At 45.0% G+C, this 17,862-nt stretch overlaps 1 protein-coding gene across 2 annotated transcripts in view; it reads right to left on the minus strand.

The window, feature by feature from the left end:
- The window catches only part of KCNN2 (potassium calcium-activated channel subfamily N member 2), a 373,511-nt gene that overhangs the window by 82,891 nt on the left and 272,758 nt on the right, over positions 1 to 17,862 (minus strand). For both annotated transcript variants that reach the window (XM_056116709.1, XM_056116710.1), the window contains one exon: positions 12,479 to 12,897. In XM_056116709.1, the coding sequence (XP_055972684.1) occupies positions 12,479 to 12,897 (419 nt within the window). The remainder of the gene's footprint in view (positions 1 to 12,478; positions 12,898 to 17,862) is intronic.

Consider the following 17,862-nt stretch of genomic DNA (forward strand, 5'->3'; position numbering starts at 1 on the left):
CTTGGATCAGATCAAAGTGGCCAGGTAATTAGACCAGTTACTCCATGTACTTCCTGGTCTTTTTTCCAGATCATCTCAAACCAGCCCACCACTGCACCTTCCTTGACCATCTAACCATTCATCATTAGTCACCTTCCCCAACCCCTGCCTTGTCACCGGAAATTCCAATGACCGAGGAAGAACTCTCAATCCAGAGATTGGAGTGACACAAGAGATGGGTGAGAAGAGGAGCAAAAGCTATGGGTATGGTCAGCAGGAAGGGACACTCACCCAATGGAAACATGGAGCCTGGTGAGCATCCGTCCACTCCCCACAGACACCCTCGGGATCCTGAAACCCAGTGAAATAAAACCCAAATTCCTTCCTCAGTGGTAAGAAGCATCCCCAGTGCTTGACCTTCTCTGAGGAGTAATGCCAAGTGGGTTCTTTTCCAGACTTGCCGCCTTCCAGCAATTCTAAATCTGGTGCCACCAAGTGGGACCATTACTGAACACGGCTGATCTCTCTGTAGTGGATGTTCTGTGCCGTCATATTATGCCCCTGGGAAATGGGTACCGAGTGACCCCCAAAAAGCATCATTCAGGGAGACCGAGAGGGATTTTCCAAATGCGCCTTGGGAGGTCCCCAGTCTTGTTGCACCCCAAAAAACTTAGGATCACTAGTATTCTCAATCATGAGAAATGCTATGCTTCATTTCTTTAAATCAAGAAAAAGAAAAGAGATACCAAAAATATTCTCAATGCTAGCCATAGGAAAAGAAAATATAAATATATTTTAAGAATTTAATCTTTGTTATTAAAATTTCTGAACACTACTTCTAGCTTATCAAATCAATAAGATTCCAAGAAAGAGTGTGAACTGGAGTAGGGACCTATGGATCCTACAGGGCACAAAGTCTGTAATAGAGAAAGTCTTGTTTTAATTCATTTTAGTTGTTCATTTTACTGTACATCTATTATGTACCAAACACAAGAAATTCCAAATTATTGAAGAAATAAAAAAAATTCAAGAAAATCACAGTTCTTTTTTCCTCCTTCCACGAGTGCTAGATATTGAGCCTGGGTGTTGAGAATTCAATACAGATGTTCTACACTGAGCCCCATTCCCCACCGTAAATTGAACTTCTGAACCGTGACCATGGACCATAGATATTTTCTGCCAACTGGGATGAGACTTTCGGCTGCACTGTGTGACTGCCAGGCCTCCGGTCCTTAATCCCTCCAAGTCCCATAAGAGGTTCTAAAGCCATGACATTTGAGACCCGGAGCCTTCACCTAAGTTATTTTTAAATTGTAGCCGCATCTCTTAGAATATTAAATGCAGCTCCGCAAGTGCATGGTTTGTTTGACGCCACATAGAAAGCTTCTAGAACACGAATTGTGGGAAAGGACCTGGAAGCAAAGGTACCAGGCAGCTGTCGCTCAGAACTTTCTTACTGCCAAGTCAGTGTCTCATCCTAAATGTCAACTATCAACCACAGTCTTGCCCCAGGAAACCGAGCTCTGATCCCCTGCCACCCACACAAAGCCAGCCATGAAGAAGAAGCAGATGCTGGCCATCCGCTCCAGCATCCAGGCACAGACCCACCCTCTTCCTGTCATGCCCTGGAAGGTCAGGCAAAAGGCATGGAGGGACTTGGTTGGAACAGCCTAGTCTAGCTTTGTCCCTAAAATGAGGCCAGACCTTGGGTCTGGAGCAATAGCACAGCGGGTAGGGTGTTTGCCTTTCACGCGGCCGACCTGGGTTCAATTCCCAGCATTCCATATAGTCCCCCGAGCACCACCAGGAGTAATTCCTGAGTGCAGAGCCAGGAGTAACCCCTGAGCATCGCCGGGTGTGACAAAAATAAAAAATGAGACCAGACCTGTGCCTGGCCCTCTAGCCTTCTCTCATGAAGAAAAGGTGTACAGCAGTGGAAATGGTTACTGTTTCAGGGGAGAGGGGGGCAGAATCAGATCTGAGAATCTTGAATATCTCCCACTGCAGTAAGTCAGGAGCCTCTTCACGCTTCGTGCAAACAAATAACAGGCTTTCTCTGCACTTCACTTTCCGTGCTTACTCTCATCTTCAAAGCAATGCAAAAAGTGGAAAGGCTTCCCCCCCCCCCCCCTTTTTAAGGAGCTTGGAAAAAGCAGTTTCCCTTGCTCCTTCCTTTCTTCCTTGTTAGTAGAAAATCGTGATGATGGCAGAAGCCAGACGCCAGCAGAGGCAAAGGGCACCAGGGAAAAGCAGACAGCAGAACGAGACAGCACAAATGCTCGGGCTCCTGGGAATGCGAAACCACCTTCTTCCCTGCACGGGGCTCTCAGAGATGCTGGAATCAGAGAAAGCCACGAAGCCAGGGACTCAAGACCATCCACACGCCCCCGGCACAAAAACGGAAAGACACGAGTCACAGACGTACTTGCCAGCCCTGGATCGAATAAAGACGGAGCTACCAGACTCTGAAGGACTCTCACAACCACCGGCCCCCTTTGGAAATGGAGAAAAAATTTCCATCGGAATGGGGCCCCAGGAAGTTAGGCAAATGACTAAAAGAGGACACGGAAAGCTTCCAAGCATTAGTCAATGAAGACTTGCAGATACCAAGAAGGAGAAGATCCCACTTTATACTTACAAGAGAGATTGTAAAACGATATGCATAAATACTTAAGGATATATGTATTTTATGACAATAATGGTAGGTGTGTGTATATGTGTGTGTGTGTGTGTGTGTGTGTGTGTGTGTGTGTTGGTTGAAAGGGTTGGTGCTGCTGGCAGGATGGGTGATGTCAAGCAATTACATTTCCCTTGGGTGGCTGGGTCGGAGGAAGGTGTTCTGGAAGCATCCACGAACAAGATACTGCACTACTGCAAATTGCAAATGCCAGGGCTTGAGGCTTTCCCAGAAGAGTGTGGCTGAGATGCCTTCCCCCAAACCAAGGGTTCCCTCTCCCAGCACCATTCCCGAACTAAAATCTCACCAACTGGGGCCCAACTCCACTGCACGCTCAGCTTTTGTGCACAGGGGCTGAGGCACTTGCCTTGCATGTGGCTGACTCCAATTCAGTCCCCAACACAGCATACAATCTGTTGTTGTTGTTGGGGCTTTTTCTTTTTTTCTTTTTTGAAAATTTTATTGAATTACTGTGAGATAGTTGATAGTTACAAGCTTTCATGTTTGGGTTACAATCACACAATGATCAAACACCCATCCCTCTACCAGTGTACATTCCCCACCACCGATATCCCCGGTATACCACCCCCCTTTCCCACCCTCACCCTGCCTCCATGGCAGATAATATTCCCCAGACTCTCTACTTTTGGGCATTATGGTTTGTAATGCAGACACTGAGAGGTTATCATGTTTGTTCCTTTATCTACTTTCAGCACACATCTCCCATCCCGACTGGTTCCTCAAGCCATCGTTTTCTTAGTGATCCCTTCTCTATTCCAGCTGCCTTCCCCCCTTTGCTCATGAGGCAGGCTTCCAGCTATGGAGCAATCTACCTATCCTGTGTATCTACTATCCTTAGGTGTCAGCCTCATATTATGTTGTACAGCATACAATCTTCCGAGCCCTGCCAGGAGTGATCCCTGAGTACAAAGCCAGGAGTAAGCTCTGAACACTTTCTGCCCCCTCCCCAAAACAAATGCAGAAAATTCTGTGGATAAGCCCGAAGAAATGAGTGTCATATCCTTACTCCCCTTGCCCCAGCAAGCCCCAGAGAGTCTCAGAAATGTGTTAATTTCCCTAAAGAGAGAATAGCTGGAATGCCAGATTCTCTCTCTCTCTCTCTCTCTCTCTCTCTCTCTCTCTCTCTCTCTCTCTCTCTCTCTCTCTGTGTTGTGACTTGGTGCAAAGGTTCTGAAGCTATCCCCTATTTTTGTTGAGTGAACTCTGGAGGGACCCCTGAAGTCTGAAGACACTCAGAAACAACTGATTCCGCCAAACCTGTCCATCTGCAAGGATGCAACGGCAGCCAGGAAGGCAAATGAACTGCCTGCTCCACCCACAAGGCCAGATCTCAAAGCTGTTTGGCTTCTTGTCTGAACGCTTTTCTGTGTGAATTTAATCATGGTGGTATTTTCAAACTGTACTCTTTAGACTCAGATTGCAAAGCATATGGCCAACAAATATTAATCCTCATTATTCTCTCAGGAGAGAAATACCCCACCACCACCACCACCAAAAAAAAAAAAAAAATCTTATCTATGTAGGAACGAAGAGAAAATCGAGCATGTGAGAATGCTGACTTTTCGTTCCATAAGCCTTTAATGACCAATTTATTTGGCAAACATTACACCCGGCACTGAAGCACTGTGAGCCAGAGATGTATGAGGAATTCTTTCAAACGGCCGACTTTTATATCTTGAAAGCGCTCATTTTAAAGCTGTGACTCATTGATGAGCCTGAAAATGCTATATTGGTATGTATGAATCAGACCCTGAAAGTCTAAGTTTACAAAGTATTCCATTACCATCAACCACAAATTACAAACCCATTGAGGAAATGCTCCGAGTTGACTTAGCAACAGCTGAAATTTGAAGGAGTAAGAAATCATCTCATTACCCGGCATATTGTCAGAAATGAAGGTGCCTGTAGAATGCCCTCCCCACTGTGTCCTGGAATGCATACTGGGCGGCTACAGTCACAGCCACTGAAGAAACATGAGCTCAAGGAACATACCCCAGAGTAAGGACAGGGACGGAAAAGGGATATTCCTGAGCCTCTGCCTCTGAGTCTTGTCTCCTGAAAATTACAGATAAAGCCAAGGATGGCAGACAAAGGAAAAGAAGTTAATGCTTGAAGATGCAGCCCCTTGTTTCATAGTACCCTGAAACTGAAAACACCTGAGCCTAACTTTAAAAAAGATTTTGGGGGGGCTGGAGTGATAGTACAGCTGGTAGGGTATTTGCCTTTTACCCGGACGACCCAGGTTAAATTCCCAGCATCCCATATGGTCCCCTGAGCACCGCCAGGATAATTTCTGAGTGCAAAGCCAGGAGTAACCCCTGTGCATAGCCGGGTGTGATCCAAAAAGCAAAAATAAATAAAATAAAATTTAATCCATTTGGTTCTTTGTGTTTGTTTCTTTTTGATTTGGGTTGGTTTGGGGCCACACCCTATGATGCTAAGGGGGTTATTCCTGGCTCTGTGTTCAGGAATCACTCCGGGTGGTGCTTGAGGGATGAAACCCAGGTAGACTGTGCAAGATAAGCACCCGACCCACTGTACTATTTTTCCGATCCTTTATTTGGTTCTTGAGCCATACCCGGAGGTGCTTGAAGACTATTCCTGGCTCTGTGCTCAGGAATGACCCCTGGCCATGCTCAGGAGTGACCCCTTACTGTGCTCAGGGGAACAAACATGGTGCTGGGATCTAACAGATAACAGATGTTAATGGAGCAGGCACCATAACTTTCATACACTTTTCTTCAGCTCCCTGAAGAACTACTTTTTCAGGGGGTTGGGGACACACACAGCTGTGCTCAGGGCTTACTCCTAGCTCTGCACTCAGGAATCACTTCTGGTGGGGCTTAGGGACTCATATGAGTTGCTGGGGATTGAACCAAGGTCATCCACATGGGAGGCAAGTACCCTACCCACTGTACTATCCAGCCTGCTTATTTTTTTGGAAGGGGCCACACCGAGCAGTGCTCAGGGCTATTTTTGGTTCCAGGGATCCACCTTGAGACTTCACCCATGTTTATTTCCACTGAGCTAGCTGCAGGGTTCATGTCACCCCCCACCCATTATCCTCCATGAATACTAAGAATAAAAACAGAGCAAATGATCATCTCTCACTCTTTGAAATGAGACCGTTGAACTCAGAGCCTCTCAGTAATCCACAGATGTGCCCTGTATTGAAAGTGAACAGTCACCATGTACCCTTCAAATTCAACTCCACAGGAAGTTGGTTCCAGGTGAGGATTCATACCCAGTTCTAAAAGAACTGAATCAATTTCCTAAAGGTAAATTAGGACAAGTCTAGATTTAGACTTACTGGTGCTCAGGGGCAAGCATATTCATTTGGCCTCACTAGAGAGCTAAGATCATTTTCAAGGCTCAGATTCAAGAAAACCTGTCTGGTAACGAATGGGCTATTCTCCTGTTGCAAGAGCTTCACCCAGCATTTCCTTCCTGACACTGTGGTCAGAAGACATAACCAATCTATGAGTGAGGCTCTGGGTTCTAGCCTGCTTTGCCTGCCTTCTGAGCACGGTTGCCACAACAATTAAAAAAGAAAAATTAAGGGCTAGAGAAAGAGGACAGTGGGTAGACATGTGCTCTGCACATAGCCAATCTGGGTTAGAGCCCTGGGTAGTGCATAGGGTCCCCTGAGGACTGCAAGGAATGATTCCTGAGGGCAGAGCCAGGAGTAAACCTTGAGCACTGCCAAATGTGCCCCAAAAACCAGGAAAAAAAAGGAATGAATCAAAGAAAAAGTAAATCTTTTGGATGGCATTGCTACAGTTCATCTTTTTTTTAATTACACAGCATGATTTGGTTATTTCAAAGACATTTCAGAAATTGTGTTACAGATCACTGAAAATATATAATGCGATAAACTATTGGTAACTTGTTTTTAAGAGAAAAAATATGGGTCAATGAAAACCATGAAACTGATTGAAATGAAGCAAGTAAATAGGAGACCTCAAACGCTTTTAGAAAACTGTCTTTCATACTTAATTTTCATTTTTGCTTTGTTTTCTTCTGGGAGGCCATACCTAGCTGTGCTCAGGGCTTACTCCTGGCACTGTGCTCAGGGATCACTCCTGCGGAATCATCTGGATTCATATCCATGTGTTAGGAAAACAAAACCAACCACAGAAACAAAGCTACAGGCTTCCTTTTGCATAACTTAGTACTATTCTACTTCTTCCAGACCTGCCTTCCTCCGGAAACAGTTTAGAGAAACTCACCTGGGGCCCAATGAGCCAGTTAATCTCTACCAAATCAAGAGAGCCTGAAAAGGCGAAAGGCCCAATGGGGCAATACCCCATTTTCAGGACAGTAGAGCTGAGACCACTCATACTTAAATGATTCTGAAGATGGTGCTGGAGCGATAGCACAGCAGGTAGGGTGTTTGCCTTGCACACAGTCAATCTGGATTTGATTTCCAGCATTCCAAATGGTCCCCTGAGCACCGCCAGGAGTAATTCCTGAGTGCATGAGCCAGGAGTAACCCCTGAGCATCAATAGTGTGACCCAAAAAGCAAAGAAAAAAATTTTTAAGTCGCTCCCCAGCCCCAGGCCACCCCTCCATGGCCTACATCTGATTAAAGAGCAAGAGCTTGTCTCACAGTTCCTAGCCACACCTCCCAGATGCTGGAGGAGAGGAAATTGAGCTCTTAGCCTGAATTTCCCCTTCACTGAAGCCAGAGAAGAACCAGAGGAAGAAGGCATACTGGTCTGTGCCCGGAGAGCTGTGCTGAAAAATGAGGGGCCCTCAATAAGGTCAGACACTTGCCACTCTGCTTCCCTCTGCCATTCAATGAAGCAGAAAAGCAGGTGAGAAGGAGGGGAGGGGAGAAGGGGCAGGGGGGATGGGAGAGGAGTGATGGGGAAGCAAAGGGGAGAGGGCTGAGGAAGGAAGAAGAGAGGGAGGGGAGGAGAAGGGAAGGAAGGGCAGAAGGAGGGGTAGGGGAGAAGCTGGAAGGGAAAGGGGTGAAGAAGGACAGAAGACAACAGCTAGAAAACAGTTCAGGAAGTATAAGATTCAGGAGACATCAAGGTCACAATCTGGGAATTCTCTGCAGCAAAGTGGGAAGTTTAGTGGAAAGCACAATGTGGGAAATCAGCTATTAAAATGCTGATGAATGGGTTTTTTTTTTTCCTTCTATCATGTTCAAATGTGACACCCTGCCCTACCCACCACCCCTGCTCCCAACCACCACCACCATCGCCACCAGAGGAAAAAAGCTCATCACCCCATTTGGGTTTGCAAATGAAGCAGGGAAGTAAAAGGCAGCAGTATCTCAGCCCCTCAGTGGCACATGCAACTGGGGTGAAAGGCCAGTATACATCCGGTCTAGTCATTCCCTTCCTCGCCACACTGAGATTTTTCCATGTACCTGCTGTCCACGAGCTCATCCTTGATAAGAAACAGGCAACTCCCACGCTTTAGTGCTTATATCTGGGAAAAGAAGAGGTTTTTTTTTCCTAACGCATGAATAAGAATCCAGATGATTCCCCACCAACATCTGATGTCAACTGAAGGCCATTCAACTTTGCTTGTTTCAGAAAAGCTTGCCTTAGCTTTCTGCACTTAGCGACAAAGGGGTTAAAATGGAAGATGTACCAGTTTTAAAAATTACATGCATGGCATGTGCACAATTCTGAAGCTATTTTAGTTCCTTGGCCCTGGAGAGCAGAGAGATTAAGGACCCCCATACAGGTGATGTCTAGTTAAACATGGTTTCTGCCCTTACCCCTAGGTTGCTAGACCTAAGTCTTAAGAGTCATGTTCGTAAGTGAAATAAGTATACCAACTAAGGTCTTCCATATTTATTCTCCAAATTTTATAGGTGCATCTGCTCCAGAAAATATCAGAAACCTCAAAAATACCACGATTGCTAGGAAACAAGCATCACCATAAGGAGACTACCTTACTTTAAAAAGAAAACTTAATCCCTTAAATGCCATATTTATATAGAGAAAATCTAAAAATGAAGAAAAAATAAGGTTCAGATATATGATATAAAAACCAGCAGCCACAGCTTTTTTTTTTTTTTTTTTTTTTTTTGGTGGGAAAAGTCAGTGGGCTCAGCAAACAGAAGATCTTGGGGCTTTCCTTCCTTCAAGTAATTGTTATCTTTTCACTTTTTGCTTGTGGGATTATAATCTTAGTACAAACAAAAAGGGCTGCAGTGATAAGACAGAGAATGAGAATTTGCCTGACATGCGGCCAACCTGGGTTCAATCCCCAGTACCCAATATAGTTTCCCAAGAACCTCCAGGAGTGATCCCAGGATGCAGAGTCAGAAGTGATCCCTGAGCACTGGCAGGTGTGCTCCCCCCCCAAAAGTCAAATTAATACAAAATAGACCATACAAATGCAGAAAAAAACTGAAAGAATCAACAGGAACAAATGACAATGACATGACAGTGAATGAATACAGGGGGATTCTAGATCAGCAGTGAGGAAAGATTCAGAAGCAACCAGGTGGGAACTGACAATCAACTAGGGGAGATAACAGTTGAGTTTTGAAGGTGCAACTGCCAAAATGCTCCCTCAAAGCACTCAGACACGTAGATTTCCTCTCTGTTCTGTGGGACTATAATTAATTTTCTTTGGCCAACCCAGCAAGAATCTAGAAGGTTCTTGTCTGGAAGTTGGAAGTCTGTAGGGCTGACTGCAGGGACATCTCAGAAATTCGGCCAGTGCATGGCAATGAGGGAAATTAACAAAATATATTTACTCTTGATACCTCATCTTTGGCCTGTCCTTTTATTTCCAGAAAGTTCTCACTCAGGCTCGGACCAACCCAGTGGAAAGCAGAACAGATTTCCCATTGGCCAGTGGATGATCCAGAGCAGACCAACCATGTAGAGAGACTGAAGGCAGCGTCGTATGCTGCCCATCTCCAGGTTCCCCTAGTCTCCCTCTACTGAGCCCCACACGTCCTGAGTTCTAGGCGAGTACAGAAGCTTCCAATATGCTCTTTAGTGCCTCACTCATCAGTGGGAGCCAAGACTACTACCAGGAACGAAGCTTTAAAAATAATCAGGAACCAAAACAGAAAAATGAATCTTTGAGGAAATGAAAGACACACAAAGAATATAAAGTTTTAAAAATTAGCATGAACATCTTGGGAAAAGTAAAATAGCAATAGCTACAAAAGTCAAATATGATGCTATGTTTACTTTTATTTCTTACATTTATTTCTTTAGGGAGGGGTGGTTTACTTCTGGCTCTGTGCTTAGGGGTCACTTCTGGTGGTGCTTGAGGGACCTTATGTGGCGGAGGGGATCCAACAGTGGCCAGCCACATGCAAGGCAGGTGCTTTGACCCCTGTATCAACTCTTCAGCCAGATATTATTTTTAAAACTGGTCAAATAATGATAAAAAATGAACCATTAGGAATTAAAACACGGTCAATAAGTGTGATTTCCATGGGGAGTTTGAAAGATTGAACTGAAGTTATCTTTTATGTGTTGAGCAGAAATAATGGAAAAATAACACAGAAATAAAACAAGAAAATGACTCTAGGTGGGTTAGTGGGCACACAATGAGAAATAGGAACAACAACAACAAAAAGTTAATTAATTCAAGAAGCATCTTCAAATTAAAAAGGTTTTCTAAATCGCCCTGAACACTGGATTAAAATAGACTCATACCAAGAGACATCTGTACATAATTCAGAATTTTGAAGCTAAAAACTGCCAGAAACATGCAAATAAACAAGAAGAGAGAGAGGGAGAGAGAGAGAGAGAGAGAGAGAGAGAGAGAGAGAGAGAGAGAGAGAGAGAGAGAGAAATTTCCAGAAGCTGCATACTGGTTGTAAGAAGAAAATGAAGCTTTAAATCTTCTGGGGAAAATGATTTCCAATTCAAAGTTTTCTGTCCAATCCCATGACTAATATGAGGATAAAAGAATTCAAGTCTGCATGGGTTAAAAACAAAAACAAAAAACCAACTCTTTCTCCTTTCTTGTTCTTTCCCTTTTCCTGGAGCCACCAGCAGATGCATCGTGAGGGAGGGATGCCATAAAGAGGGAGAAAATGGACTCAGAGAAGGATATTCATCAAACCACACAGACAACAGAAATCCCCACCATGATGGAGAGGCAGAAAGAAAGCTCCAAGAATGATTTCTTCAAAGTGAAATGGTCAGATTTCTTAACAGAGTAAACATGAAGCAAAAGATCATTTCTGTAATGTGGAGAAGTCAGAGCAAACTAAGCAAATCAAGAAAGGCAATTGTTAATTAAAAAAAAATTCAAGGTATGCAGGGAAGGCAAAATAATGATGATGTGCTGTAAAAATGCAGTTTTTACCTTCTAGATTCCTGCTGGGTTGACCAAAGACAATTATCAGTCCCACAGAACAGAGAGGAAATCTAGGTATAGAGTGCTTTGAGAGAGCATTTGAGCAGTTGCACCTTCAAAACTCAACCATTATCTCCCATGGTTGATTGTCAGTTCCCACCTGGTTGCTTCTGGATCTTTCCTCACTGCTGATCTAGAATTCCCCTGTATTCACTGTCATGTCACTGTCATATTCCTGTTGATTCTTTCAGTCATCATAGTCATAGGCAGGAATTATTGGTGGTTATACAACATATTGAAAGAACTGAAATTAGTTTGGGGTGGATAAAGGCAGAGAGGGGTATGTAGGAGCAAGTGAGGGGGGGCACCTGAAAGCCCAACTTCAATAAACACTAGATAAAGAAAACCTAGAAATAGCAATGCACACAATTCCATTTAGAAATATGGAAAGTAATTACCAAAGGAAAGGCTAAGTGAATTTTAAGTTATTGCTTCTATAAAGTGGGTGTGGAGAGAGGTCAGGGGTTCACTAGTTCTTTGCAACAATTCTCATATTTCACTTCAACACATGGCATGCACATATAACTTTGACTTTCAAAAACTAAGTAAGAAGAGAGGCCCTGAGTTTGATCCCCACCATGGCATGGTCCCCAGAACTGCTGGGCCTGACTACTAACACAAATACCAGCAGAATTGGCCCCCAGGGTCTCCGAGCATCACTTAGTATGTCTCACCCCATGCTCCCCGCAAAACATAGTATAGAGACCAACATCTGCCTACCTGAAATTTTAGCAACTTCAAAATAATTCCTGAGGATTGCTTATTTCAACTTGAATTTTCTAACCCGAAGTCACACAACCTCCTCCATTAGGACAAAGTTCCTCCCATTTCTGTAGTAAGCGTATTTTGTTGTTGTTTGTTAGAGAGCCAGTTTAACACCATTGACAGTATCGCTGATCCAATGAGTCTCACTGAGCAGCTCTGGAGATCATCAAATCACTCCAGACAATAGACAAATTCACACTTGGCTCCTTCTCACGCTTTGCTGAGAGCACTTCTACCTGTTCCAGTCATCACATGAAAGGGCATCAACAGGTATTACAGAGAACACTTAAAACCGTCCCGATAGCTCCAACCTTCTTGCATCACTCCTTTTCCACTGTATTTTTCAATCACCACCAACACCATTTACAAACAACACAGAATGAATTTCGTACTGGCACGATGCGAAAATATTTCCGATAAACATCTCTCCTCTGTAATTTGTCCATCTCCAAATCTTGACAATGATTTGTTGGGGGAAGCCCTTGACTGAAAAATGAGTACACCTGAAGAAAATTTACCTCATTGTCATGAAATAGCTGCATGCAACCATCTTCAACAAAGCTTTGTCACCCTCTTTTGCAGGAAGCCCAGAAGAAGTCTCTCTAAAAACACATTCCTCCCCCCCACTTTCTAGGCACCCCAGTGACAAAGGAGGTTCTCAGGAAAAGAAATAAACTTACCTTTCACAGGCTCTGACAGTCCAGGCGGCAATTATCCATAAGGAGATACTGAAAACCAAGAGCACAGTTCCCGGGCATATAGTCATTAATGTCTTCATAACAAAACGGGTATTGAAGTTTATCTTATTAAGTGCTCCAATGCTTCTAGAGGAGGCATCAGTGAAAAGTTTGCTATGTAAAAGCATGACTCTGGCAATCAGATAGAGTCTTAAGAACATTGGTATAGATAAAATAATATCCACATCAGCGGTGGTTGTGGATGGGGCATAGGAGAAGGCAAGCCGGGCTGTCCATGTGAACGTATAATTCCCAGGTATGGGATGAATAGCACACACCAGTATTTCCAAGCAGATGAAGAAAATACGCTCATAAGTCATGGCTATTCTCCAGTCATCTGCTCCATTGTCCACCATGAACAACTGAAAAAATAAAGTAGAAAGTCAGCTTCAGTATGGCATGAATGCTCCACAAGCATCAGTGTAGATTCTCTGCAAATACATTCCCAGGTGACTTTCAGGAGGCATGGAAAGCTCAAGGCTATTTATCCCCTGGGAAAGGCTAGCAGGGGTAGGGGGCTTGGGGGGTGGGTGGGGGGAACACCTGGCTTTTAGGTGATGCTCTGGGCACCAAAGGGGACCTTGACATTGTCCAACATAGAAATCTTGCAACAAGGGAGGGCCTGCTTCTGTGTCATCATACTAGAATTAGAAAGCAAGGGGCTGGGACCCATTAGGTATGTACTCCCTCCACCACTGGCCTCCTCTCTCACCTCTCCCCACCCTCCACCCCTTAAAGGAAGTGAGAATGGGTGTGCACTCTTACAAGTGGTTCTTTTGATTCAGGGTCTGAATAAAAAAACCTGAGACACTTGTAACTTTAGTCTCAGCGCAATCTATTTAGGGTGCCTTTGCAATCAGCTCTGCCCTATAATGCAACCACACACGAGCATCCTGACAGAGACATTTTATTTTGGCTTTGAAGAGAAAATCGCAACAGACCTTAGAAGAAGGGGCAAGAAACACTTCTTGCCTTCCTGCTACTACCCGATTCTCTCTCTCTCTTGTGGTCTCCCTGTGACTTCTCTGCGATTATTCCAACCTTTCTTGAATACAGATTCCTTTCTGCTAATGAGTGTCCCATCTTTATAGCATGACAAAAAAAAAAAAGAACAACAACAAAAGAAACAAAAAGAAAACACCCAGAGTTTTTCTTAAAAAGAAAGGAAAAGGAGTTAAATGAGAGAGAATGAGAGAAAGCGGGTTGGGGAGGGGACAACCAGAAAACATTTGCCCCTGTTGCTTCTGCCCTGGCTTTGGTATAAACAAGCGCACAGGATCCTGTGGGACTCGAAACATTTGCAAATGTGCCATTCCTGACTGCCACCGGGACTCGTGGGGGCTCCTGGCATCAAGAGTCAGGAAACAACGGGAGCCAAGATGCAGGAAAGCTGGGGGTCAGAGGATAGATCTGCTCGCCCGGAGTGCCAAGAGCACTCCCCCGCCACCAAAGTGGCATCTTCTTGGCCTCTGAGTACAGGGCCAGCTGCAGTGGACAGCTCGAGAGAGAAGCAGCCTGGAGGCGAGCGGCAAAGGGCGGTGGGCAGAGGTGTCCACTATGGTCAGAACTGCTGCCCTCTCCTCTTTGGGGTCAGAAAGAGTCATCACCCCAGCCACCCCCACCCAGCTTGCCCCCTTTCCCACAGGTTGGAAATTCCCATTCTGTGTTCATTTATCAGTAGTTCCTAGTGATGTGCCAGGCGAGGATCCAAAGTGCTTGCGCCTTCAGTGCTCCTCTGCCAGGACAGGAAATCGGGGCAATAACTGCCCTTTCTTTCTGGAGCATCAAGAAGATGAGACTCCAGAGAATGTCATCATGGGCATATCGACATGCTGACAAATTAAGTTATTGTTTACCTAATGCCTTTATCTATCTATCTATCTATCTATCTATCTATCTATCTATCTATCTATCTATATTTGCTTTTTGAATCACACCCAGTGATGCACAGGGGTTACTCCCGGCTCTTGCATCAGGAATTACTGTGGGTGGTGCTTGGGGGACCATACGGGTGCTGGGAATCGAACACAGGTTGGCTGCGTGCAAAGCAAAAGCCCTTCTCTCTGTGCTATCGCTTGAGCTCCCTACCTAATGCCTTTAGGGGTGCCCTTTTCGGGCAACTTTTCATCCAGTGGCCTTAACATACTTTGATAAATACTATGGAAAATAAAACATATACTTTTCCAGTTTCCAGTATAGAAATAGATCGTAAATAAAGCAGTTTAAGTTGGCTAAAGAAATATTTGGGGTGGTGCTGGGAGGCTTTCAGGAGAGCTTGGGCTTATTGGTGGTCCTTAGTCCTGGCTTATACTCAGAGCTCACTTCTGGCAGGACTTAGGCAACCATCTGCAGTGCCAGGGATCAAACCTGAGGTCTCTGTGCTTCATTTTCTTTTTTTCCCCCTTTTTGTTATTTTGCTGTTTTGTTTTATAATTTTTGGATTTTGGGTCATACCCGGCAATGCTCAGGGGTTACTCCTAGCTCTGTACTCAGGAGTTACTCCTGGTCATGTGTGGGGATACCAAACAGGATGCCAGGGATTGAATCTAGATGGAACAAATGAAAGGCAAATGCCCTCCCCACTGTACTGTCACTCTGGCCCATCTGTGCTTCATTTTCATTTGTGCACTGGAAAGGAACAGCCTGCAGTTCTTGGGGGGATGGGTGGGCTCTCCTCCTGTTACCCCCTCTGTCTGTCTCCCGATGTCCAATCTCCACTTCCTCTGCAGTCTATGCTCTCCTGGCCATCTCTTCTTTGTGTCTTTGTGCTTCCTATGAGCTGGAAAGTCTTTCCACCCAGCAAAATCACTCCCCCAACTCATCATCACCTCCTTCAGAAGGTTGCCTATGCCCCGAGCAGATGGCAAAGCTCCCCCTTTCATGCCACGGTGTTGCCAATGTGGACATTGGACTCTTCTTTCCCAGAGGATAAGAAGGCGTTATTGATCAGACCATCACCCCGCCTTTTTCTGAGGCTCCATGAGGGCAGGAGGAAAAGGCAAGCCGAGTTGATTAGTAATAAATGTAAACCTAGGAGACAATAATAAATGTTTCTTTAATGAGCTAGCCTGTCACTTCTTATTTATTCCAACTACCCTCCTTTACGACGTAGGTCCTAATGTTCATTACAACCACCCTGGAAGCTGAACAATGCAAAGTAAAAAAAGCGAGAGAAGTGCCACCGAGGGCATTCTTCATGTGTGGAGAGAAGACAGTTTCTTAGAAGCTTGGCGCCGGAGGCAGTCTTCACGTGCAATTCTTCATAAAGACCCAGCAACTTTCTCCTTTAGTGACGTCCCCAGAAAATTCTTCTGGCCCTCCAGCTGCTTTTTGCTCACCAGGGTTTGATCAAAATCTGAAAAAGATCTTCCTTTCTGGTTTTGATTTTGATCACACCATATATTTCATTGCTAAAGGGGGAAAGTGCTTTCTTCTCCCTTCCACATACATCCTCCCCATCTTCTACTGTTGCTTCTCCAGTTGTCTGTTACCTTACCGAACTTGCAGTCTACTGAACACTCAGTAACAGGCACAGTGCTGTGTACCAGGGCAAGATGTACAGTGAACAGAGGGTCTGTGCATTCAAGCGAGTGAATTAATAATCATGGCGAGAAAGGAATCAAGTGGAAGTGGTAGGTGACCAGGAAGACATCTGCGGAAGTCCATTGAAGATGAGCTTGGGATCCAAAGGAGAACAGAGTGCCACGGGGGAACTGTCCATGCCAATGAAAGAGCCTGGGGAAAGGCCATGGGCATCAAGTCCCCTTAAGGCATGCTGAAGGCAAATAAAGACACATCAGAGTGGTGAAAATGTGATGTTCTAGGGCAGAGGGAAAAGAGAAGGGATTGAAGAGACACGGAACAGAACAGAAGTGCTGGATCTTATAAGCTGTGGCAGCAGGACTGGATTCATCCCCAGGGCAGTGGGGATCAAGGCCAACCACATATACAAAGACTGGAGGAAGATGAGATCTGATGGATGGTTGTGAGGGCTTGCTCATTCTGCTCCAGAGAAACCAGTGGATAGAGGGGGAAAGATAGGAAGTTTCAACTGATAGCCTCATGATAGTCACTGCTGAGGGGTGCAGGCAGTAGGAATGGAGATGGTGGAGACACTGACAACTGGGTGTATCTATTTCTTTTTAGAAAATGTTGACTGTCTGCATGTGAGAGTGATCTAGAGAATGTCCAGGCATTGAGTCTCTGCTGTTGAAAACCCCTGGGGCTGACTAGTACTGTTTCCTGAAAACAATGGGCAGGTGGAGGAGGGCTTGGGGGAGGAGAGAGCAGGCCCCAGTCTGGCCTTCCTCCTGGGAGACGATGCCAAGTGGGCAGATGCACACGTCAGTCTGGGAGAGGTCTGGCCTCTCAGAATGGAATTGGAAGGCATCAGTCTTTGGATAGTTCTGTGAGACCCAGGGGGAAGAATTAGACAAAGTGAACAGAACAGGACTCAGTGCCAAGCACTGAGCAGGCCAAGTCTTCCCACGCATGGAGGACAATGGGAAGGTCACAGCTGGCTGAAGGAGGAAGAAATGAAACTGGTGTGTTAGGGGTCAAGAGGGAGGGATGCCAATGACAAATGGTGAAACAATACTTAGGATACAGAGGTCTGTTCCTATTCTACAGAAGAACTGCAAATATTCAGAGCATCACCAGCATGCAACTCACTTCCTGCCAAGTATGAATATCCCAAACATTCCCAATGCATCCCACATGATCGATGGCTGATATGGTCTGTTTTGAGCTCAGAAAGGGGGGAGCTGGAGCAATCAGATGGGCAACTATCAACACATCTCTATGCTCACTTTTCTTTCTGATCATAAAACAGCCTGTTTTCCCTTCCTTAAGAAAACAAAGATTGGGACTGGAGTGATAGCACAGTGGGTAGGGCGTTTGTCTTGCATGCGGCCAACCTGGGTTTGATTCCCAGCATCCCATATGGTCTCCCGAGCACTGCCTGGTGTAATTCCTGAGTGCATGAGCCAGGAATAACCCCTGTGCATTACCGGGTGTGACCCAAAAAGCAAAAAAAGAAAAAAAGAAAGAGAAAAGAAAAAGATTGCAGAGCAAAAGTGTAGCAGTTAATGGTTCAGCCCTTTTGGAAAACAGTATGAACGACTCTCCACTCCAAAAAATTAGAAATTGAGCTCCCATTTAACCCAACAATACCACTCCTGGGAATATATCCCGAAGAGGCAAAGAAGTATAGTCGAAGTGACATCTGCACTTGTTTGTCCATTGCAACACTGTTTACAATAGCCAAAATCTGGAAAAAACCTGAGTGCCCGAGAACAGATGACTGGTTAAAGAAACTTTGGTACATC

This window comes from Sorex fumeus, unplaced genomic scaffold, assembly GCF_029834395.1.
Source record: "Sorex fumeus unplaced genomic scaffold, SorFum_2.1 ptg000033l, whole genome shotgun sequence".
Lineage (NCBI taxonomy): Eukaryota > Metazoa > Chordata > Mammalia > Eulipotyphla > Soricidae > Sorex > Sorex fumeus.